General features: G+C 37.9%; 1 protein-coding gene across 2 annotated transcripts in view; it reads left to right on the plus strand.

Moving 5' to 3' along the window:
* Positions 1-2,412: 2,412 nt before the first annotated feature.
* Positions 2,413-24,551, plus strand: part of LOC307168023 (NLR family CARD domain-containing protein 3-like) — a gene marked incomplete at its 3' end in the record, with an annotated part of 45,665 nt that continues 23,526 nt past the window's right edge. Inside the window, exons 1-3 of one of the 2 annotated variants that reach the window (XM_079887523.1) lie at positions 2,413-2,492; positions 10,511-10,707; positions 13,998-15,854. In XM_079887523.1, coding sequence (XP_079743649.1) covers positions 10,532-10,707; positions 13,998-15,854 — 2,033 coding nt within the window. In that variant the 5' untranslated portion in view covers positions 2,413-2,492; positions 10,511-10,531. Of the gene's footprint in view, positions 2,493-10,510; positions 10,708-13,997; positions 15,859-24,551 lie in introns of those variants that run through there. The other variant, XM_079887524.1, reaches the window with a different exon arrangement.

The following is a 24,551-nucleotide window of genomic DNA, read 5'->3' on the forward strand; positions in this document are numbered from 1 at the left end:
GACGTGCAGATCAAGTCTATATTGGGTCCGTCGGTCCATGACCAATTCTGGACATCAATTCGACGTCCAAACTAGGTCCACTATTTGGACGTCCAACCATGACCCAACTTGGACGTCATATTTACGGTCAACATTGGACCTGAACTGGGTAATTTTTTTGGACGTCATTTGGACGTCTATGACAGTGCAGGAAATTTACATGATTATTAATATTTTTTTAATTTACAAATGAAGAGCTCTTTTCCAAAACGCGAGTTTGTCATGTCATTTTGCTGTGTACTGAACCTATTCACTGCTCCATCCACGTTTCCAAATCGCTATATTTAAAATGTACTGCAAGATGCAGTTTCTTTCCAAACCGCGAAAAGCGCCGAACCTATTTTTAGCCTAAACGCGAATCAGAAATTATCACACTCTCTTCGTGTTTGGTGTGAACACATTTATCAACAATTTTGTTATTTGATTTAATAATCATTGTTCAACATGTTTAGAGTGTTTGTGTGTGTGTGTGTGTGTGTGTGTGTGTGTGTAGCCACTGTTTTGTTTGAGCGCACTGAGCGCGATTCTTTTTTGAAAAAGACGTATCTAATAAAACACACAATCCACAGCAAGCCGACCCCGTCTCCTTCCTTGTTCCCACAAACAAACTTTTGTGGACGGACGTCAACATTAGACGTGCGGAAGACGTCGAAAAAAGACGTCGCCTGGCGTTACAAAACAACCCCTTCAATGGACCAAATTTGGACGTCCAAAAATTACATGAAAATGACGTCACTACGACGTCACATTGCGCAGTGGGAAGGTTCGATCCTGGGGCCCCTGCTATTTTTAGTATATATAAATGACATATCAGCTGCGGTACGGTGCAAGTTGCTATTATATGCTGATGATTCTGCTTTACTTGTCCCAGGATGTAATGTAAAAGACATTGAAAATACTCTTGGTATAGAGCTTGAGTCTGTCAACCAGTGGCTAGTAGACAATAAGCTCTCTGTGCATCTGGGCAAGACTGAATCAATCCTGTTTGGTACAAAAAGGAAGTTGGCAGAATTAAATACTTTAAAGGTGTTGTAATGGGTCTGAAATTGTATCCAGATCAAGTGTCACATATTTGGGTTTAACATTGGATCAATCACTTATAGGTGAATCCATTGCAGCCAAGGTGTTAGCCAAATGTGCCTGTAAGTTGAAGTTTTCATATCGCAAGACAAAGCCTTTTGATTTCTCTGTAAAGAAATTATTGGGTATTAACTCTGATTCAATGCCATGTAGATTCTGCTCTGCATGGGTTTCTGGGTTGACTGTGAAACTCAAAAACAAATTCCAAGTGCTGCAAAACAATGTTATTCGGTACCTATTAAAAGCCCCCCCCCCCTTTCTTTTATACTGGTATCAGGGCATGGAATAGTTTGCCTACTGCTACAAAACTCCTATCATCATGAGGGATGTTTAAAACACAGGTCAAGAAACTTTTATGGAACAAGGTGAATATTTATTGATAAATTGGAGAGTTTTTTTTACAGTGTTTCTTTTTTTATTATTATTATTATTTTTTTTAATGATGTGATTTTATCCCCCTCCTCATACTGTATGTATTTTTTTAATCTGGTTTGTCTTTTTATTGTTTTCTTGTGTGTAACACCAAGGACCGTGCTGGAAATAAGTATTTTACTTTAGCATGTTATCCTTTGGATTGCTGTTTTGTATCGTCTGGATCCAGAAATAAATAAATCAAATCAAAAGGAAAACACCCAATTAAATACAATATAGATAAACATTCATAAATAGGAATAAAACAAATCATATTTACTAGATTGTAATGTGCTATTTTTCATGCAGCATACAGTATATGAATTAATTGCAAAAACATTAATTTAGAAATAATTAAATTGAAAGAAATGATAGCTTAATGAAGTGTAGAGAAATGAACAGAAATACTGCATAAGCAGATGGAAGTAGGAAAGGCTTTAATGCAGTTCTTCATGAGACTGGACTAATCAGTAGAATGTAATTAGAGATTGAGGAAGTCATTATAGTATAGTAGGTGGCGCTAAACACATTTAACATAGACTGAAACCCGCCCCAAAAGTAAGAAAAGATTTTTTTATTGCATAACAGAACAATAACAACATACACATACAGAGGATCACAATGTATTCAATTATTATCTATTAGATTCATAATAGCATCAAAGGAAACAGAAAAAAAAAACAATAAAGAAAAAGAAATAGACAGGGGATAACTACAGGGGATTAAATCCAAAAAGAAAAGGATTAAAAAATTCTATACATACGTTTTGCTTTTTTTTATTTTTATTAAAAACACTAAGAGAAGAAGAAGAGAGATGGGCGGGGTTTATCTGTTGCTGACACCTGAGGTCTCCTGCGCATGCGCGATTCTGAGGAAACACCTTTGAGTCCAAAGACTCGATTCTGAAGAAGTGTAAATTCACATTTCGAGGACTTAAAAACTGACATAAATATCCCATAACGGTAAGTTAATTTATCAGCTTCTGATATCATGTCATATTATCGTAGAATATTTTCTGATCGCTATCATATTTTAACGGTCATTTTAGGGAGTTGTGACGCATAGGTGACAAGTTCATCTTCAGAGGCCAGTTTCATAAACAGAGCTGCTAAATTAAGAATGTGTTTTAAGAACTAGATTGACCAACTATCAGTAATTTAGGGCTGATCAGGCTTACTTTTCAGACAGCAATTCAGACATTTACGAACAGGTGTTGTGCCGCATCTGGACTCCCTGCCAGAGTCTGACTCCCCTTCGCGTGCACGCGCATGACATCACTTCACTAGCGCAGCGTCTCTTTAATGTTCTTCGCTGGAAGTTTCCACTCGTGTAATTTCTGTCAGGAACTCTTGATTAAGTGATTTTTAAGTTCTCCTTAATAATGGTTGTTTTGCCCTGTTTTATTTTGAACTTTTCGTTCTTTTAACTAGCCTATGTTATTTTTTTCATTAAACTCGTTTGGGTTCACTAATTTCCATGTCAGTCTCTCTGTTCCCTCCACACATTTATCTATAGGTACAGTAGTACATTTGTGTGGGTGAATTAAATAATATTAATATGAATTAATAAATAATTCCTTAATCAGTACATCCATACAGTGCACCTGCCTAAAAACAAACAAAAACACGGTTTATTAGATCTCATGGCTGAGGAAGAAAAAAAGGTTTGAAAACCTCTTTTATGGAGATAACTGATATGAGCTAGTGCAGCTCTCTTCTCTAGACTGCATATCTTTCGCTTAAGGAACAAATGGTACTGAGTGTTCAAAAAGAAAACAGAAGCGAATATGAACATCTTTGTCCCTTTTAGGAATTAACAACATATTATTATAACCATATGCATATAGCCTATGAGTGACCCCAGCTCCTGCCGAAATCGTTCTCTGTCAGCTTTGCTCGGTCTGAGACACATGAACTCATTCTGATGACTCTTTCTCCATGGAGGATCTCTGCAGAAAAGCTCAGCTTCAGCAGGAGGAGCCTGTAATGTTGGAGAGCAGGATTTCGGCAGTGTGTATTCAGTCCACATTCTAAGGTGTCACTCGAGTGTTCAATCTGTGCTATTATAATTTACACATCAATTATTTACTATATTTTATAGACTTTATTTCTGTTCTGTTTTGGGTCAATTCAGCCACAGCAGAAACACTTTAGAGAAAACTGCAATAAAAGTGCAATCAAAAAAATAAATTGAATAAATTCCAAAAAAAGAAAATAAAATATATATATATATATATATATATATATATATATATATGTAACCTTTTTATGTAACATTGTTGGGATCATGTTATCAAATTTTGTTTATAATCATTTAAAATTAGATATGAAGAGTCATAATGTATCAGCCTGAATGTTGAGTGTTTTTTTCTTTTCCTGTCAGGACCATCGTCAGTGATGATTGACAGTTTGGTTTGGTTTGATTCTGTTCTGGGCTAGACCTCCCTGCACATCCATGCAATTCACTACATTTATTAACACATAGTTTGAGAAATTAGTCTGATTCAAATGGGAACAGAAGAGCAAACTCTGACTGGCCGAGAGGAGGAGCTGGGGGTGGAGGAGGGTCATTAGCTGCTGAGAAACACAATAACTTCTGATAATACTGAAGGACCTTATGGATTCTGTGATAGGCGTTGTATCCCTGAAGAGACGTGAGTCAGCTGATACGAGCTTGAGATTACAGCTGATACACTGGCATTGAGAAACCATGTGCAGTTCATGATAGAGCATTAGTTCTTAATAGAAATAACAACATACTCTGTCATATGTAAATCTAACAAGTGCATATAGTATTTACTGTGTAACTGACTTCCATCAGTGAGTGGTGAATGTGGTCAGCACATTAGTGGTAAAGGGAAAATCCTCTCTTGGCCAATTCCCTTATACCTACTGTCAGGATAAAGGCCCAGGAAGTGCTGTCCTGTTCTTGTTGATGTGGCGGTGAGTCACGCCCATCTTGATACACGAATGCATTTTTCTCTCATGAATGACCCGTTATCAATTTAAATAGCTCAGTATTCCACTATTTCTTTTGTCCATCCAATGTTCATTGATCATTTTCCCCATTGTAAGACTTGTTTAAAATGTTGGATTAAAAATGATAGTGATTTTGTGTCACTGTAGGTTATGCATATGGTTATATATTGTTAATCCGTAAAAGGGACAAAGGTTTTATATATTTGCTTCGTTTTTTCTTTTTGAACACTTTTTTCAAAACAACCGTTAATAAAGAGAAATAAAAAAAAATAAAAAAACCTCTTAATCCAAAATTCCTGACAGGAATTACACGTATGGAAACTACCGCGAAGAGCGTTAAAAAAGACCGCCGCCGCTAGTGAAGTGACGTCATGCGCGTGCACGCCAAGGGGAGTCAGATTCTGGCAGGGAGTCGAAATTCGGCACGTTGTATTTCTACTATGGCAACGTCGCTGTCTACATCTCGCAACATTGTAAAAACGCAGAATTGTTGTTATTGCGAGACATTCAGCAACTGAGAGACGACGTTCTGACAATTCTTTTTTTTTTTTTTTACATATAGATTTATGCCCATTTAGCATGTAATATTTTGTGGTTAATTTTTAATTAGTCAGATGTTAGATATGTATATACTTTTATAAATATTGTTTATCATTATTATTATTTATGGGCCTAACAGTGAATGAATTATAATCTACACCTGCAAGTGTACACTTTGAAGAGTAAAAATGACAGAAGGTTTTGTTAATTCAGCTTTATTATATGGTAATCAAATTTATTTTATTTTTTTATTTTTTTTATTTTTAGCTTTATTTAGTTTGACAGGGACATTGTACATTAATAAAAACATTCCTGTAAATGTACCAGAATTAGCCAAGGGCTATTTTTCATCCGTAGTCCCTGGACAAGATGTTACAAGTCAACCTAAAGAAAATATGATTAAGAATACATAATAGAAAATGTAATAATTACACAATACAATAAAACATCTATTTAAACAATTTAAGATCAATTTAAAACAATTCAACAAAATACAAACAATAATAGGATGGCCAGCAGATATAAGATTCTAGTGTTGACAGATCTGAGTACTGATTAACCAATTCCTCAATTGAATCCTAAATAAAGCATATGTGTCTAGATCTCTTATAGTTGTTGGAATAGTATTCCATTCTTGTGCAGCTTTAACAGAAAAAGCAGATTGACTAAATTTACTTTGTCTAAGCGGTATGATACAGTCTTGTCTTAATGCGCCTCTTGTAGAACGATAATCAGTTGTTCTAATACGAACTAGCTGACCAAATTGTACTTCCAAAAGTCATACATTTGTGAATAAAGAAAAAAACAAAATAAACGAATATACAAATTGATATATGATATGAAAAAATAAACAGTGTGAGCGTAGTGTAACAGCGCAGCCGATATCACCGTTGATATTGAAGTTGTTTCACCGTTGATATCGTGACGTTGTTTCACCGTTGATATCGTGATGTTGTTTCACCGTTGATATCGTGACGTTGTTTCACCGTTGATATCGTGACGTTGTTTCACCGTTGATATCGTGACGTTGTTTCACCGTTGATATCGTGATGTTTCACTGTTGATATCGTGACGTTGTTTCACCGTTGATATCGTGACGTTGTTTCACTGTTGATATCGTGACGTTGTTTCACTGTTGATATCGTGACGTTGTTTCACTGTTGATATCGTGACGTTGTTTCACTTTTGTTTCACTGTTGATATCGTGATGTTGTTTCACTGTTGTTTCACTGTTGATATCGTGACGTTGTTTCACTGTTGTTTCACTGTTGATATCGTGACGTTGTTTCACTGTTGATATCGTGACGTTGTTTCACTGTTGATATCGTGACGTTGTTTCACTGTTGATATCGTGACGTTGTTTCACTTTTGTTTCACTGTTGATATCGTGATGTTGTTTCACTGTTGTTTCACTGTTGATATCGTGACGTTGTTTCACTGTTGTTTCACCGTTGATATCGTGATGTTGTTTCACTGTTGTTTCACTGTTGATATCGTGACGTTGTTTCACTGTTGATATCGTGATGTTGTTTCACTGTTGATATCGTGACGTTGTTTCACTTTTGTTTCACTGTTGATATCGTGATGTTGTTTCACTGTTGTTTCACTGTTGATATCGTGACGTTGTTTCACTGTTGTTTCACCGTTGATATCGTGATGTTGTTTCACTGTTGTTTCACTGTTGATATCGTGACGTTGTTTCACTGTTGATATCGTGACGTTGTTTCACTGTTGATATCGTGACGTTGTTTCACTGTTGATATCGTGACGTTGTTTCACTTTTGTTTCACTGTTGATATCGTGATGTTGTTTCACTGTTGTTTCACCGTTGATATCGTGATGTTGTTTCACTGTTGATATCGTGACGTTGTTTCACTGTTGATATCGTGACGTTGTTTCACTGTTGATATCGTGACGTTGTTTCACTGTTGATATCGTGACGTTGTTTCACTGTTGATATCGTGACGTTGTTTCACTTTTGTTTCACTGTTGATATCGTGATGTTGTTTCACTGTTGTTTCACCGTTGATATCGTGACGTTGTTTCACTGTTGATATCGTGACGTTGTTTCACTGTTGATATCGTGACGTTGTTTCACTGTTGATATCGTGATGTTGTTTCACTGTTGTTTCACTGTTGATATCGTGACGTTGTTTCACTGTTGATATCGTGACGTTGTTTCACTGTTGATATCGTGACGTTGTTTCACTTTTGTTTCACTGTTGATATCGTGACGTTGTTTCACTGTTGTTTCACCGTTGATATCGTGATGTTGTTTCACTGTTGTTTCACCGTTGATATCGTGACGTTGTTTCACTGTTGATATCGTGACGTTGTTTCACTGTTGATATCGTGATGTTGTTTCACTGTTGTTTCACCGTTGATATCGTGATGTTGTTTCACTGTTGATATCGTGACGTTGTTTCACTGTTGATATCGTGACGTTGTTTCACTTTTGTTTCACTGTTGATATCGTGATGTTGTTTCACTGTTGTTTCACCGTTGATATCGTGACGTTGTTTCACTGTTGATATCGTGACGTTGTTTCACTGTTGATATCGTGACGTTGTTTCACTTTTGTTTCACTGTTGATATCGTGATGTTGTTTCACTGTTGTTTCACTGTTGATATCGTGATGTTGTTTCACTGTTGATATCGTGATGTTGTTTCACTGTTGATATCGTGACGTTGTTTCACTTTTGTTTCACTGTTGATATTGTGACGTTGTTTCACTGTTGTTTCACTGTTGATATCGTGACGTTGTTTCACTGTTGATATTGTTTCACCGTTGATATCGTGACATTGTTTCACTGTTGTTTCACTGTTGATATCGTGACGTTGTTTCACTGTTGATATTGTTTCACCGTTGATATCGTGACGTTGTTTCACTGTTGTTTCACTGTTGATATCGTGACGTTGTTTCACTGTTGATATTGTTTCACCGTTGATATCGTGACGTTGTTTCACTTTTGTTTCACTGTTGATATCGTGATGTTTCACTGTTGATATCGTGATGTTGTTTCACTGTTGATATCGTGACGTTGTTTCACTTTTGTTTCACTGTTGATATTGTGACGTTGTTTCACTGTTGTTTCACTGTTGATATCGTGACGTTGTTTCACTGTTGATATTGTTTCACCGTTGATATCGTGACGTTGTTTCACTGTTGTTTCACTGTTGATATCGTGACGTTGTTTCACTGTTGATATTGTTTCACCGTTGATATCGTGACGTTGTTTCACTTTTGTTTCACTGTTGATATCGTGATGTTTCACTGTTGATATCGTGACGTTGTTTCACTGTTGATATCGTGACGTTGTTTCACTTTTGTTTCACTGTTGATATCGTGATGTTTCACTGTTGATATCGTGATGTTTCACTGTTGATATCGTGACGTTGTTTCACTGTTGATATCGTGACGTTGTTTCACTGTTGATATTGTGACGTTGTTTCACTGTTGATATCGTGACGTTGTTTCACTGTTGATATTGTGATGTTGTTTCATTGTTGATATTGTTTCACCGTTGATATCGTGATGCTGTTTCACCATTGATATCGTGATGTTGTTTCACCGTTGATATCGTGATGTTTCACTGTTGATATCGTGACGTTGTTTCACCGTCTCTTCTTTCAAAATGGGTGAATAAAGGTTGTATGTCGACGTTGAACCAACAGAGTCCCAGCTCGAGGTCCTTTCCGATGCCTTCGCTCCCTCTTCACTTCTTGTCCGCTCTCTGTACTATCCTATAAATAAAAGCAAAAACACTGAAAACTGAAAACACTGAATACAAAATAAATCATGTACAATATTTTCACTTTACAGTTCAATTAGTCTGGTTGAAAACAAAGTATACAGCACTACCATTCTAAAACACATATTTGATGTATTCAGATGTAAATTTACAATATCAACCATTTATTCACAAGCCGTTCTTCAGAGCCCGAAGGTGGAATTGAAAAAATGTAAATTATATTACTCCATGTGTCAGTTACGGTTACTATCATCATAAGGTCATGATTTCATCTTTGAAACAGATGAAGAAATCAACAAACTGTGGTGTTGAGCTGAGAGGGTTGTGGTCTGTTGTTCTTTATATCTTTCAATGCAGGTTTATATTGTTTTAACAATTTTCGCCTGACCCCTGGGGGCTCCGTATATTTCTGATAATATTTGTGGAGAAACATTACACTGTTTTAATTCAGAATCCTAACTATACATTGTACTAATTAAATTAAGTACATTTTTATTCAATTGAGTCAAATCAAAACATATCACAAAAGGTCAGTGAATCGGTATCAGAAGTGACAGTGCAGCTAAATGTAGCAGCTAAAGAGAAATCCTCCACCAGATTGCCAGTAATCAGCTGGATCCTTGGAGAATCTGAAGGGGAAAGAAGAAATTATTCACTGAAAAGTCCTTAATAAGCAGGATTTTTTTTTTACCATTCCTTTAAACATTCTTAAAATGTATTTATATTGTACAAATGTTTGCCATTATAACACATTCACACAACATGAACAGAGTTCTGTCATCTTTGAGACTGTCAGATGCGTGAGAGTTGGCAACCCTGGGTTAAGGACAGGAACATAACGTTACATAGACTGTTAAAGACTGAAAAATGTTTCTTATCTAATATCACCAGTATTTTTACAGACCACGTACGACCCCTTCCTCTGTTCATATTCCAGCTTTGGTTCTTCATGGACATATCAACTCAAATTCATCCAAAATAAGAATTTAACTGGCAGATATAAAATAATCTGAGTCCGACTGAGTAATGCAAGCAGCTCTGCTCACACCGACTCAAACAGTAACGGTTTTATTTAGTTTAATTTGCAGTCTGTATTATTTAATTAATTGGTCAAATGGTGTTTTCATTTGTATGAATAAAAATGTAATAATGCATGGTAAACTGTTAGGCAAGCACACAAAATTGTAAATCCACACAAAATCACGCAAGGCAAAAAGTTTCTGCTGCACTGCTCTCTTGAGGGTGAAACTATTATTGATAATATTGATAATAATTATATTTTAACATATACATTGAAGAGCTGTTATGATCAAAATATAATTAAATACTAATAATGATGATAATAATACTTTAAAAGGCAGATGTTTCTGTTGTATGTTGTTGAAGACATTACGTTGTTTCAATGTACAGATCTTGTAAAAATGTTAACGTTGATTTAGAAGTGTTTTTGTTAACCTTTTTCAACCATTTAGCATTAAACGTTATATCAACGTTGTTTCAACATTGAAACAACTGACATTATTTCAACGTTGAAGGTCGGTCATGTGCCGGCTGGGATTTATTTATTATCATCTTATTGCAATTATCTGAATTTTTTAAAGTATAATATTGTCAAGTAATAATAATAATAATAAAAAATTAAATAATCATTTAAGAAATAATGTATATATATTGTCATGTTTGATTTGTTATCTGTGTTTCTATATGCAGGTGTGAAGTCAGTTTCTCATTATGGAGAACAGAGAGAGCAGAGAGAGATCTTCATCTCCAGAACCCAGCTGTGTGTCTATGAAGAGTGACAGATCCATGGGTCCTCCTCCTAAATTCAGTGATGAAGCAGTGACCTCTGACCTCAGTGATGAAGCTCCTCTTCATTTCAGTGATGAAGCAGTGACTTCTGACCCCAGGTGAGATATAATCCAGTATTAGAGGCATCAGACTGACTCATAATAAATGAAACGGCTGGTAGAACTAAAGTTAGCAAAATGTAATGTAAATTAACAAATGTGGAATGAAAATTGGAGTTCATAGAGACAAAACATGCTACACGTGTGATTTTGGTTAACCATAGTATGCAAGTCTGAAACATTAATTAAAGAGTTTAAAAGCGAGAATGAATACATCATTCTTGAAGTCGCATGTACAGTAAATTTATCCATTTAACCCTCTGGGGTCTGAGCTGTTTTCTGGCCCTGGAGGTGTTCTGACATGCTCTGATATTTGTGCTTATTTCTGTTACTTGTGACATTTTCATGGCTAAAGTCTGATTACACTGTATTCAGCACAAATTCTGCTACAATAATATATCAGCAGCATGTATGTAAAAGTTTGTAGTTTTGATATAATGACATTTATGCGTGGTTTGTGAAAATACAAAAAAAAATTGTCACTGAAATAAGGTCATGAAACCCATACTGATAATTTCTTCACAAGACGTTTGAAAATTGTATCACGTAGCCTAGAATATTTGCTCCAAAACTATGTGAAAATCACCCTGACTGCTCATTCAGAGAAGACAATATATTGATTTAAAATTTCTAAGACGTGTTTTGTGTGAGAAAGCTTTATGCGAAGGGGCGTGATCACCTCATTAATATGTAAGCTTTTCACACCTGAGAAAGACAAAGACACTCCCTAATGGCCCTATTAGGAGCTATCAGGCCCTGTCATTCTGAGCAACCTTGCACAAAGAATGAGAAGGTTTAAAAAAGAATGGCTTTTTGATTGTTTGGATTTATTTACAACACAACATAATCCAAATATACACAAAAAATGATCATCCAAAGACAGAGACCTTTGTGCCATTCCTAAAAACATTGTACATACCTTTCATTTCCAAGGTGTTTGATTTTCACTTTACCATGTTCATATACAGAGACTCATGTGAATGTTGAAGTCAGCAGGACTCAGTGGCATCTGGTCCCTGAAAGAAAAAAAAAAAGTGAACATACTGATATCAAGAGAAACTATAGATTTTTCTGGTTAAAATTGCTTTTTAAAATTCACAGAATACACACACACACAAATGTTTCCAACAATATATAATATAATGAACACCAGGTTTGTTGTGCCTTGTAAGCATAGGCTATGCACAGTGCTGCATAAAATAATAATAACAATAACCTATAGCAGCATATAAATCTTCCAAAAGATTTCAGTAACAACTACGCTAGAGAAAAATCTATTGATTATCATATGTTACTTCAAATGTTTCCATTCGTTATGATGATATGAAATGAGATAATAGTAAAAACATGAAGCCTTTGTTTGGTGCGTTTTGCTTTTCAAACGCGATCGTTTCAAACGCGATCGCGATACATTCAAAACCAGAGCTCGCTCCAAAATATGAAACATTATGGTTACCATAATTTCTTACCTTACATCTTTCTTGTCTTCAAATCACGTTCTTCTTCTTCTGAGGTAAATCCAATGTAAGCTCACGGCACGTCTTTCAAACTCGACGAAAAGCAGAGACTTTTGAAGTTTGTTGGTGCTTTGTTTTTGAGGTAATGAGCGCGTTCGCGTTCCATGTGGAGATTTGCATGTGAATCTCTTTTGCGCGCGTGGGCGTGGTCAAATTAAAAATAATTGTTGTAATCTTGTTGGTTTTATACAAATTACTTAAACAGAGAATATTTGTTTTCAGTTTGAATCCGATCATTTAAAAGTACACACTTAAATGTTTATAAAGGTATATGGCTCATAAATGAGATGAAATATCACAGATTCTTTTTTCATATTTCCTTTATCTGTATGACCATAAATGACGGAGAAATTTAAGTTTATTGTGCTACTATGTGAAGAAAACCCAGCAAAACGCGCCGGCGCGTTTGTCGACCCCAGAGGGTTAAAAAATATAAACTCCCAAAGCCAAAGGTTTTTAATGTCATAAAAAACAAAAGCGTATTTCATAGGGCCCTAAGCATGGCTGCCCAAGCGAACAAGGAGAGTATTTTTTGGCATGAATAAGTACTTAAACGACAAATAATTATTTGTTGTATGTTACATGCAATCTTGTGTTCATATTTACAGTAAAATTTTCACCCCTAACTCACTCTGTTTCAAGGGTTAGGGTAGGGTAGGCGTAGGGCAGGGTAGGGTAGGCGTAGGGCAGGGTAGAGTAGGGTAGCGTAGGGTAGGTAGGGCAGGGTAGTGTAGGGTAGCGTAGGGTAGGTAGGGCAGGGTCGTGTAGGGTAGGCGTAGGGTAGGCGTAGGGTAGGGCAGGGTAGTGTAGGGTAGGCATAGGGCAGGCGTAGGGTAGGGTAGGGTAGTGTAGGGTAGGCGTAGGGTAGGGTAGTGTAGGCGTAGGGCAGGGTAGGCGTAGGGCAGGGTAGTGTAGGCGTAGGGCAGGGTAGGCGTAGGGTAGTGTAGGGTAGGCGTAGGGTAGGGTAGGTTAGGGGTAGGGTAGTGTAGGGTAGTGTAGGGGTAGTGTAGGGTAAGGGCAGGGTAGTGTAGGGTAAGGGCAGGGTAGTGTAGGGCAGGGTAGGCGTAGGGTAGGGCAGGGTAGTGTAGGGTAGGGCCGGGTAGTGTAGGGTAGGCGTAGGGCAGGGTAGGGTAGGCGTAGGGTAGTGTAGGGTAGGCATAGGTAGGGTAGGCATAGGTAGGGTAGCGTAGGTGTAGGCGTAGCGTAGGTGTAGGCGTAGCGTAGGTGTAGGCGTAGCGTAGGTGTAGGCGTAGGGTAGGGTAGGGTAGGGTAGGGTAGGGCAAGGTAGGGCAGGGTAGGGCAAGGTAGGGCAGGGTAGGGTAGGGCAGGGTAGGGCAGGGTAGTGTGGGGTAGGGTATGCGTAGGGCAGTGTAGGGTATGGTAGGCGTAGGGTAGGGTTATAAAATAGAATTGAGATAGGGCCTTAACTGCTCCAGTGAAACTAGCAGGAAACAAATAATGTGAGACTCAAAAACACACCGAATGCACACAGAGAAAATACAAGATTAATATGTTCTTTTTTAGCTATCTTGTGCCTAGTATAACATCTTGCCAATGGACTACAGTTGAAAATTAGCCTGCTGGCTAACACTGGCACATTTACAGTAATGTTGATTAATGTGCACTGTCCTAAAATAAATAATTGAAATGAAATGAAATGAAGATTTAAATTTGCATTGATTTACTATATTTTATTTTATTTATATATTTAAACTTATTTTTAAAATATATTCTTTGTTTTGTTTTTGTGTGCCTTTTTTGTTGTTTCAGCAGAGTAGTGGATAGAGATGATCAGACTGGAGATTCTCCTCAACCAGTGAATGATGAACTACAGAGAGTCAAAGACCGACACAAAACCAGCATGAAGAACAAGTATGAGAGATTATTTGAGGGACTGAATCTCCAAGAGAATGAAACCCTCCTGAACAGGATCTACACACAGCTCTACATCATAGAGGGAGAGAGAGAAGGAGTGAAAGAAGAACATGAGGTTTTACAGATGGAGAAAACAGCCAGAACACAACACTCACAAGACACTCCAATCGACTGCAATGACATCTTTAAAGCCTCTCCTGAACCAGGACGCGAGGAGAAAGAGCAGATCAAGACTGTTCTCACTAAAGGCATAGCTGGAATCGGGAAAACCGTCTCTGTGCAGAAGTTCATCCTGGACTGGGCCGAGGGAAAAGCCAATCAGGATGTAGATTTCATGTTTGTGCTTCCATTTCGAGAGCTGAACTTGATCCGAGATCATCAGTACAGTCTTCACAGACTTCTGCTGGACTTTCATCCTGAACTTCAAGATCTGGACTCAAATATTTATGAGGAGTGTAAAGTTGTGTTGATCTTTGATGGTCTGGATGAAAGCAGAATCACACTGATGTTTTCAGACGCTCAGGAAGTTTCTGATGTGACTGAGACTTCATCAGTGGGTGTGTTGATGTCAAACCTCATTAAAGGAGATCTGCTTCCCTCGGCTCTCATCTGGATCACCTCCAGACCAGCAGCAGCCAATCAGATCCCCTCCAAATACATCCACCGTCTGACAGAGATTCAGGGATTCAATGAGCCTCAGAGGGAGGAATATTTCAGGAAGAGAATCAGTGACGAGCATCAAGCCAGCAGAATCATCTCACACATCAGAAGAGCAAGAAGCCTCCACATCATGTGCCACATACCCGTCTTCTGCTGGATCTCCTCCACTGTGCTTCAGAAGCTCCTGGAAGAAGATCCGAGTGCAGAAATCCCTCAAACTCTGACTGAAATGTACATCCACTTCCTGCTGATTCAGATCAACGTGAGGAATCAGAAGTATGAAGAGAGAGATCCAGAGAAACTCCTGCAGTCCAACAGAGAAGCGATTATGAAACTTGCTGAAGTGGCTTTCCATCAGCTGATGAAGGGCAATGTGATGTTCTATGAGGAGGACCTGATTGAGAGCGCCGTAGACGTCACTGACGCCTCAGTGCATTCTGGGATTTGCACTGAGATCTTTAAGGAGGAATCTGTGATTCATCAGAGGAAAGTCTACAGCTTCATTCATCTGAGCATTCAGGAGTTTCTCGCTACTTTATATGTGCTTTACTCATTTATGATCAAGAACAAGGAACCACTGCAGCTTCTGGATAAATTCAGATTTTACAGATCTGACCCTCTGTATGATCTACTAACATCAGCAGTAGATAAAGCCCTCAGGAGTGAGAATGGATGGCTGGATCTGTTCCTGCGGTTCCTGCTGGGCATCTCACTGGAGTCCAATCAGAGACTCTTACAGGATCTACTGACACACACAGAGGAAAGCTCAGAGAGCATCAGGAGAACCACTCAGCACATTCAACAGAAGATCAAAGATGAGCAGAATATTAATCCTCTCTCAGCTGATCAATCCATCAATCTGTTCCTCTGTCTGCTGGAAGTGAAAGATCAGACTCTGTCCAGAGAGATTCAGGAGTTTGTGAAATCAGACAAACACTCAGGGGAGTTTCTCTCTCCGTCTCACTGCTCTACAATCTCCTACATGCTTCAGATCTCAGAGGAGGCGCTGGATGAGCTGAACCCCAGGAAATACAACACATCAGATGAGGGTAGAAGAAGACTGGTACCAGCTGTGATCAACTGCAGAAAAGCTCTGTGAGTGTTTAATCAATAATAGCTAAAGAATCCTTTTTAATAATAATTTTAAAGCGTCATACTTCAGTCGAGTCCCAAAATACACGTATAGGCTAAATCAGCGTCTTCTCAGCAAGGGAAATGTAGGACTGTGTACGGCACAGCTTGCCCTTTATATTGTACAACAGACCAATTAAATTAGGCAGAATAACTTTTTATATGTTTGGTTGACTGAGTTTCATTTTGATAATGAGCAGTCTGCGATATGAAGCAACGCCAGAACTGATACTATGTTGTGTGAGAGCGCGATGCGCCTGCGCCATCACTTGGATTTGTTCCACTGCTGGGAAATAACTTAATACTCTGTTATTTATAGTCATAGGCTACAGATAATATGTCGTCATTCGAAACAGTAAAATGTATATTTTTATTTGTGTACATTCAAAATGACTACAATGACTTTCATGCCATTGAAAAATAAATAAAACAACATGATGCGCTGCTTTAGCGCGTCTCGGTCTCCTTCAAGATATTGCTGGCGCAAACCAAAAATGAACCAAAATACAGCGAATAGCCTCCTTGGCGCGCCTAATTTTGAAAGTCAACATTTAGATTATTTAACGTTAAATGCATTATATATGCCTGAGTCACTTTGGAATAAATCACAGCGTGTTTCATGATAAAACGTGACTTAGCCTATACAGTCCGGAAAATAGGCTATAGGTTATAGCAAATTCAGACCAACTGCTGATCTACACAGAGAAAAAGCCCTTTCTAGGCTCTTCTGTTGTACCGAGCCATTCGTTATTAGTCTAGTTGTTTGATGAGAAAATTAAATGTAGCCTATAGTTGTAATACACGCGTTAAGTTTTGTAAGCTCCGTGCAACTGCTGCAGCGGACTATTATTAGGCTACTAGAATATTAGAAATCTAATACTCAAGCTGTTTTCTCATTTTTCTACTCTTAATATTAAATAAAAAAACGACTGAACGAAAGATACACGGATTCTCTTGAACCACCAGCGCGTTTGCGGCAGAAAACTACTGCAGTGCAGCCAAAATGCTCTGTTCGACTTATCTGAGATCCTTTACTCTTCCCTGTGGATGACCTGTGACCTACTTTCTGTAAGATCTGAATTTTTGAGTTTGAATTTTTGAGACTGAATTTTAGAAAACTGAATTTGAAGTTCCGAATTTCTTCATCTTGAAAACTTGAATCTGTATTTTTTTAAACTGAATATTTGCAGTATAAGAATTCAGAACAAAAAAACTAGCTGTTTGAAAATACATGTCTATAAAATTCAGCCATAAAAACATTTCAATTTGTTAAATTTCAAATGTTCAATATTCGTTTAAAAAAAATCAAATTCAGAACTATTTAAACTACCACCTAAAATACAATTTTGTAAGATTACACTTGCAAATAATTCAAATTTACACAATTCAAATTCAAATCATTTTGTCATAATATAAGCTCCATATTTTATTGGCCACGCAGCGGCAACAGTTGAACTATTTTAAACTTTGACCGCGGCGTGCGCGCGAGCTCTCTGAGCTCTGCTTTGGTCCGAGTCGCGCGGCGCAAGCCATTGAAATATATCGGTTTCATTTCATAGCGTAGCGCGGTCCGCGTCCTATCTGAAAGGGCCATTAGTGCCTGAGAGTACTTGGTGTGATAATGTAATGTAAGTATTGCATGTCCGTTATGTCACGTTCATTTGTGGAATATGCAGTGAACATTGCCAAAATTACAGAACTGTAGCGTGCAAATTAACCTGCAAACGTTAGCCCAGTGTATAACAACAGTCGTTGATTGCTGAACAGAAATCAGTCAGTGTCATAAGAAGTAGCAGCTATACTGTTACTGTAAGGTTTAGGATGGCCCTATGCAATATTTACACTGCTCTATTCCAGTAAATGTATTAGCTAACGTTATGTCTTGGCCCAAGACATCTTGGCAATGAAATACATTTATCAGGCAGGTGCCTGTGCACTCAGATATTGTTCAAACCTTGTCTATATCAAGAATGTGTCCCAAAACGGGAAGGCCTGCCTGTCAAATATTTCTGTTCAAATCCTAAGTCTTCATATTTGAAATTAATTCAGTTTTACAGCCTATAAATCACATTATATGGTAAGCAATATTTGGACATTAATATAATGAAAAGTATATTATTCATATGCTTTAGGCTGTATACTTAGTGATACATTTTGAAGAATAAAACTTGTGATTAAAGGGATAGTTCACCCAATAATGAAAATTCTGTCATCATTTACTCACCCTCAAGTTGTTTCAAACCTGTAAGAATTTATTTTTTCTGCTGAACACAAAAGAAGATATTTTGAAAACTGTCAGTAACCAAACAGTTGATGGACCCCATTGACTTCCATAGTAGAAAAAAAAATACTATGGAAGTCAATGGGGTCCATCAACTGTTTGGTTACTGACAGTTTTCAAAATATCTTCTTTTGTGTTAAGCAGAAAAAATAAATTCTTACAGGTTTGAAACAACTTGAGGGTGAGTAAATGATGACAGAATTTTCATTTTTGGGTGAACTATCCCTTTAACTTAAATATTAGGGCTGCAAAATATATCGAAATATTGCAAATGTATATATTACAATATGCATAATTTCATATCGCAACGGCTTGCAATAACTGGGGTCATGAACAAAAGACAAAGAAAATCACTCACTGCTTTTGGCTGAATAGGCTAACTTTTGTAGCTTTAATAAGAATCAGTATATTTAATTCATGTAATTCATGTAAAAATATTTAAAACTAAGCAGTGTTTATTTTTACATTTGATTAATCAGTTTCTGTTGTTAAATAAATCTAATGTAGGATAACCTGAACCCCTAAACCCCAGTGATGTTAAAATAACACTTCTTATGCTACAGAATACTGATGTTCACTGTCTTGAAGTTGTAGGGATATTTTTTTATCACAAAAAGAATGTGAAACACGTATGTGTAGGTTATATCATTTTAAAGATATGTTAAAGATAATTTAAGTTAATTTGACACACTTTAAGCATTATCGTATCGCATATTGAATATCGCATTATTTAATGAGTTATCGCATATCTCATTTTTCTTCAATATCGTGCAGCCTTCTGCTATTATGAAACATTTGGCTGTTAATCTCTTTTGATGTGATAAAAACACTAAATAATAATTTTAACTATGTATAGGTATGTAATTTATGGTAGTGTAAGGTGTTGGAAAAAGCTTTAAAATGGACCTGGAAAGTGCTTGAAAAGTGCTTGAATTTGACCTTGGAAAAAGTGTACGAACACTGTAAATAAACAAATATGGATTTTTCAGTGTCAATAATACTAATAGTAATTAATGAAATCAATTTTTACAAGATTAGAGAAGCTCAGTTGCGCGTGATTGCATGTTAGCGTCTTTTTTCCCCATAGCGACAGTTTGGAGAACATGCGCCATAAACAGGCGTAATGCGCAGTTTTATAAAAACATGTTGAGCTCACTCATCTCTCCAGATATCTGAATGGGAAAAAGGTATCAGTGGGTCTGTCCTGTAACTAATGATGAACGTAAGGCGAACTGCACAGTTTCATTTGTTCACGCTGTGGACTTCTGACTTACAGCATTGTGCCATGACAGACAAATCTGTGCTTTTAAAGGTATAACGTTAGGCCTATTGTTTGTTTTTTTTGTTTTTTTAGATAATCTCTTAATATAATTTTCCATACATTGTCAGAGCTTGATAGACAGGTAACTATTATATTTGTAGACGTTATTAGACAGATTAATTCATATATTATAATTAATCTTATTTATTAATTTATCGTTTATAAATATTAATCATATCTATGCATAATAAATGGTGATCCTATGTCATACACAATTTATGGCATTTTAAAAATAGATAATGGCTTCTGAAAACAAGAAGACAAGTGCGGGCACACAAATGAATCTAAAATCATACACTACCAGGCTTAAAAATACTCAAACTCCGGCCAAAGACCCATCGGAAGACCAAACGGACCCGGCTGTGTTATTGGCGCTAAAGCAGCAAGAGACGTCGATGCGTGATATGATGAAGCAAGTGGTAAAGGAAACTGTTCAGGAAGTTTTGTCAGGTGAATTTAAGCAGATGAAAGAGATGTTCGAGACGTCTATTTCAGCCATTGAACAGCTTTCAAAGGATGTGAAAGCGCAGACCGAAGTCTCCGACACCTTAAAGATGCAGCAAAACGCCATGGATGTCTCGCTCCGCGCTGTGAAGAAGGATATAGCTGAACACGGCGGAGAAATCAGTCAACTACGAGAAAGAATTGTAAGCCAAGAGGACAGAGCCAGACGTCTCAATTTACGGCTCGTGAATCTACCAGAAGGTGCTGAAGGTTCTGACCCAATTGGGTTTCTCCAAGAAAACCTCACCAAATGGTTTCCTGCACTAGCCGGTCGTAAAGTTGAAATTCAGAGGGCACATCGGATCTATGGACTTGGCTCCGGTGGACGTCCGCGCACGCTGATCTTTTGCTTGTTGAGGTACGGCGACTGAGTGAAAATTCTTCGAGAGGCCAGGGCTCTGAAATCTCCTCCATCCCATGCCAGGTCGAATCTGTACTTTTTCGCGGATTACAGCCCCGAGACGACTTCCCGACGGAAAGCCTTTGATGCGATCAAGAAACAGCTCTACGCAAAAGGCTATCATCCTTTCTTGGTTTATCCTGCCGTCTTGAAGGTTAGAGAGGACGGCGGAGAAGTCCACGAGTTTCATTCGCCCTCGGACGCCGAAAATTTTCTAGCCAGTAAACTGAATGCTGTTCGTGAAGACCCGGAATGCAGTAACAACTTTGACGCACTTGCTGATGCTGAGAGTGGTCATGCACTGTGAAAAATCTGTGTCATAGACTTTGGTGGACTTCGAGAATCAGCGCTCGAAACATTTGTGGATTGTTCATTAACAAGCAGTTTGATGTAGCGATCTGAGTTAGAGGGGCCTGGGACGGTCGCGTCACGGTCAAGGAGCTACGCGGAGTATTTCTCTCTTTTTTTGTGTGTGTGTGAGTTTAACCAAAGACAGAGATAGGCAAGTTATGCCGCCTCAGTTGTTAACGGTTAAAAGTTCTCCCGGTTGGGAGTTTAGGTGTTTGTCAGAGTGGATCTTTTGTTTCTTGAATTTGAAAGTGCTTTTTATTTTATTTTATTTTTTGTGGTCTCACCACATGCAGTGTCACGTTAAAGCGCAAATGTATCCGTTCATTTCCCCATTACAAGAATTGGTAGAGTGGTGCAGGATTTAATATTGATATCATGGAATGTCCGAGGTCTGAACTCGAAAGTAAAACGGGCTAAATGCTTACATTATCTTAAGCAGAACAAGGTAACCTTATCCATTAAGGATTATTCCTTTTATTCATCCCGCCATAAAACATATTCTCGAATTGATTATATTTTTGTTTCTCCTCAACTTGATGGATGCATTGTGTCCACACAGATATTGCCTATTCTTATATCTGACCATGGTGCGGTACTGTATACACTTCTCATAGGGCAGTGGTTCCCAATCCTGGTCCTGGGGACCCACAGCTCTGCACAGTTTGTATGTCTCCCTCATTTAACATACCTGATTCAGATCATCATCTCGTTAGGAAAGAGCTCTATGAACTGAACTGGGTGTGTCAGATAAAGGAGACATAAAATGTGCAGAGCTGTGGGTCCCCAGGACCAGGATTGGGAACCACTGTCATAGGGGATAGAGTGAATTCCAAGACTAGGCGTTGGAGATTTAACAATGCTCTCCTGAAAAATAGTGACTTCATTTTACAGCTGAACTCTAATCTTGCTGACTTTATTCTTCGCAATAAGGATTCTGCTTCTAATCCGCAATCCCTGTGGGAAGTAACTAAATGTTTTCTACGGGGCAATGCTATTTCCTTCTCATCGCGTCTCCATTCGGCTAGGAAAAAGACTTTATCTGATTTACAAACTCAGATCTCTCTAATAGAAAATAGGCAAAAGTCTGCATATTGTGAATCGAGAGAGAAACAGTTGACAGCACTGAAAAAAGAATATAACACTGCTACGCAACATATTGCAGAATTTATAATTCATAGAACTAGAGTCAACTACTATTATAACGAGCGGTCAAGCAGACTTTTGGCTTTAAAAATGAAGGACGGGGAGTCTTTGTCGTTTATTAGTAGTATTCAAACACCCCAGGGGCTGATCACTCACAATCAGCAAAAAATAAACTGTACATTTAAGGAATTTTATTCCACATTATACACCTCAGAAGCGGATCCAAATGAACGCGCGATGAGGGAATTTTTAGCCGACCTAAACCTTCCCTCATCTCCGGAGGAAGCTATGGCTCTAGGCGCTCCTATCACACTAGAAGAGCTGACAAGAGCTTTAAAATCTTTGAAACTGGGCAAGTCCCCGGGTTTAGATGGGCTTCCTCCTGAACTTTTTCAGGAGGTATGGGATCAGGTGGGACCACTGGTCCTGGCTTCAATAAATTATGCCATTGAACATGGGAGGTTTCATAGAGACCAAAACACATCCTTAATCACTCTACTTTTAAAAAAAGACAAACCTCCGTTTTCCCCCAAAAGCTACCGGCCTATTTCTTTAATATCTTCAGAATTAAACCTTTTTGCAAAAGTACTTGTAAATCGAATCGACCCACTGATTGGTAAATTGATACATGAGGACCAGACCGGTTTTATCAAAGGTAGACAGGCTTCTGATAATGTCAGACGACTTTTTCACATTCTTAATATCCTTGAAACATCTAATAATCCAGCAGCACTTTTCAGCCTAGATGCTGAAAAAGCCTTTGACAGGCTTGAATGGAGGTATTTATGGGCAGTCCTTAATGTATTTGGCTTTGATTGTAATTTTATACAGATGATAGAAACACTATACAGCTGCTCGCAGGCAGTGGTTCAAACAGGGCAGGTTATCTCCAACTCTTTTCCTCTTAATAGAGGGTCTCGTCAAGGCTGTCCACTTTCGCCAGTTTTATTTGCCCTTTCCGTGGAACCTTTAGCACAGGCCATAAGACAAAACCCCATGATTTCACCAATAATTATTAAAGATACAAGTCATAAAATTTAATTATATGCTGATGACATTATCCTTTATTTTTCTGATATTACTAAGTCGCTTCCTCAGATCATGAACCTTTTTTCTAGCTTTAGTTCCTTTTCAGGATATAAAATAAATTGGGAGAAGTCCCTATTAGTTCCTTTAAATGATGCAGCGAGGAAGACTCCCCTCCCTGACAGCTTACCTCTCGAGTGGCACACCTCAAAATTTACTTACCTTGGTCTATGTATTCCTCCCTGTTTTTCAAATGTCAGCTTTGAGAATTATGTTACACTTAAGAGTAAAATACAGGCGGATTTACAAAGGTGGTCATCCTTGAAATTGACATTACAAGGGAGGATTGTGTTAGTAAAGATGAATGTTCTTTTTTGTTCTCCATGTTGCCATTTTCTCCCCCTAAAGATTACTTCACAGACCTCCAAAGGATGACTTCTAAATTCATTTGGAATAACAAAAAACCCTGTATCAAATTTGATACCCTAAAACGTCCTAAGTCTTTGGGTGGCCTATCATTGCTGGACTTTAAGTTGTACTATTGGTCTTTTCAGTTAAAGTCTTTAAATTCTTGGTTAGATGTACAACCTTCCCTGGCTCCTCAGTGGAAATTAATTGAAGAGTTATTGGTTGCCCCTCATAGATTGCAGGATGTGCTATTTTCAGGAATCAACCTTAAAAAAGCTTCTAAAGTATTTGGACCTATTATAGCTAATTCAACATCTACATGGCGTCTGGTAGAAAAATATGTTAATCATTCATCAAAATTTTGCAAGCAGTCTCCTATTTGGAACAATTACTGCCTATTACGAAACATGAAACCATATACTTGTTCGCTGTGGTCAGATAGAGGTATTAATACATTAGATAATATTTATGATCAGACAGGGTTAAGGACATTCCGGGATCTGCAGTCTTGTTATAATCTGCCTGGATTCTCATGGTTCTTGTATTTACAGTTAAGATCTTCACTTAAAGCTTATGGAGTTCCTTGGGACAGACCTTTGACATCTCACCCCATGGCTCATTGGTTTGAATCCATGAAGGGGAAAACAGCCAAGATCTCTATTATTTATGGTAGTCTTGTTGTGGAGAAATGTGGAACTCTTGGTATCACCCGAATTTGGGACAGAGAGCTTTTGGCACAGGATCGCAGTTTTGATTGGGAGACAATATGGCAAAATGTTTCAGTCTCGTCTAAAAACCCTGCCCACCAGCTGATAAACTACAATGTAATCCACAGAATATATTATACTCCTCTGAAGCGTTTCAGAATGAAACTTATTCCCTCCCCTGTGTGTGATAAATGTAGCATTGGGGCAATCGGCAGCTTTCTCCATCTATTCTGGGAATGTCCTCCGATCTTCAGCTTCTGGGTTAAAATCTCTTCTATTCTATCACAACTTTTGGAACTGACCATTGATCCTGAGCCATGTCTTTTCCTTCTTAACGATGTCTCTTCTGTTGCCCTTACGTTAAATCAAAAACGGACTCCCTTCTCTGGGTTAACTGCTGCCAAGAAAACCATAATTAGTTCTTGGTTTCCCCCTAATTCACTATCAAAGCAGCAGTGGTTGTCCTATTTTATAGATATTGTTCGTTTGGAGCGATCCTCTGCCTTAATTAATAGGGCAA

This window comes from Squalius cephalus (genome assembly GCF_949319135.1).
Source record: "Squalius cephalus genome assembly, chromosome: 12".
Classification (NCBI taxonomy): Eukaryota; Metazoa; Chordata; class Actinopteri; order Cypriniformes; family Leuciscidae; genus Squalius; species Squalius cephalus.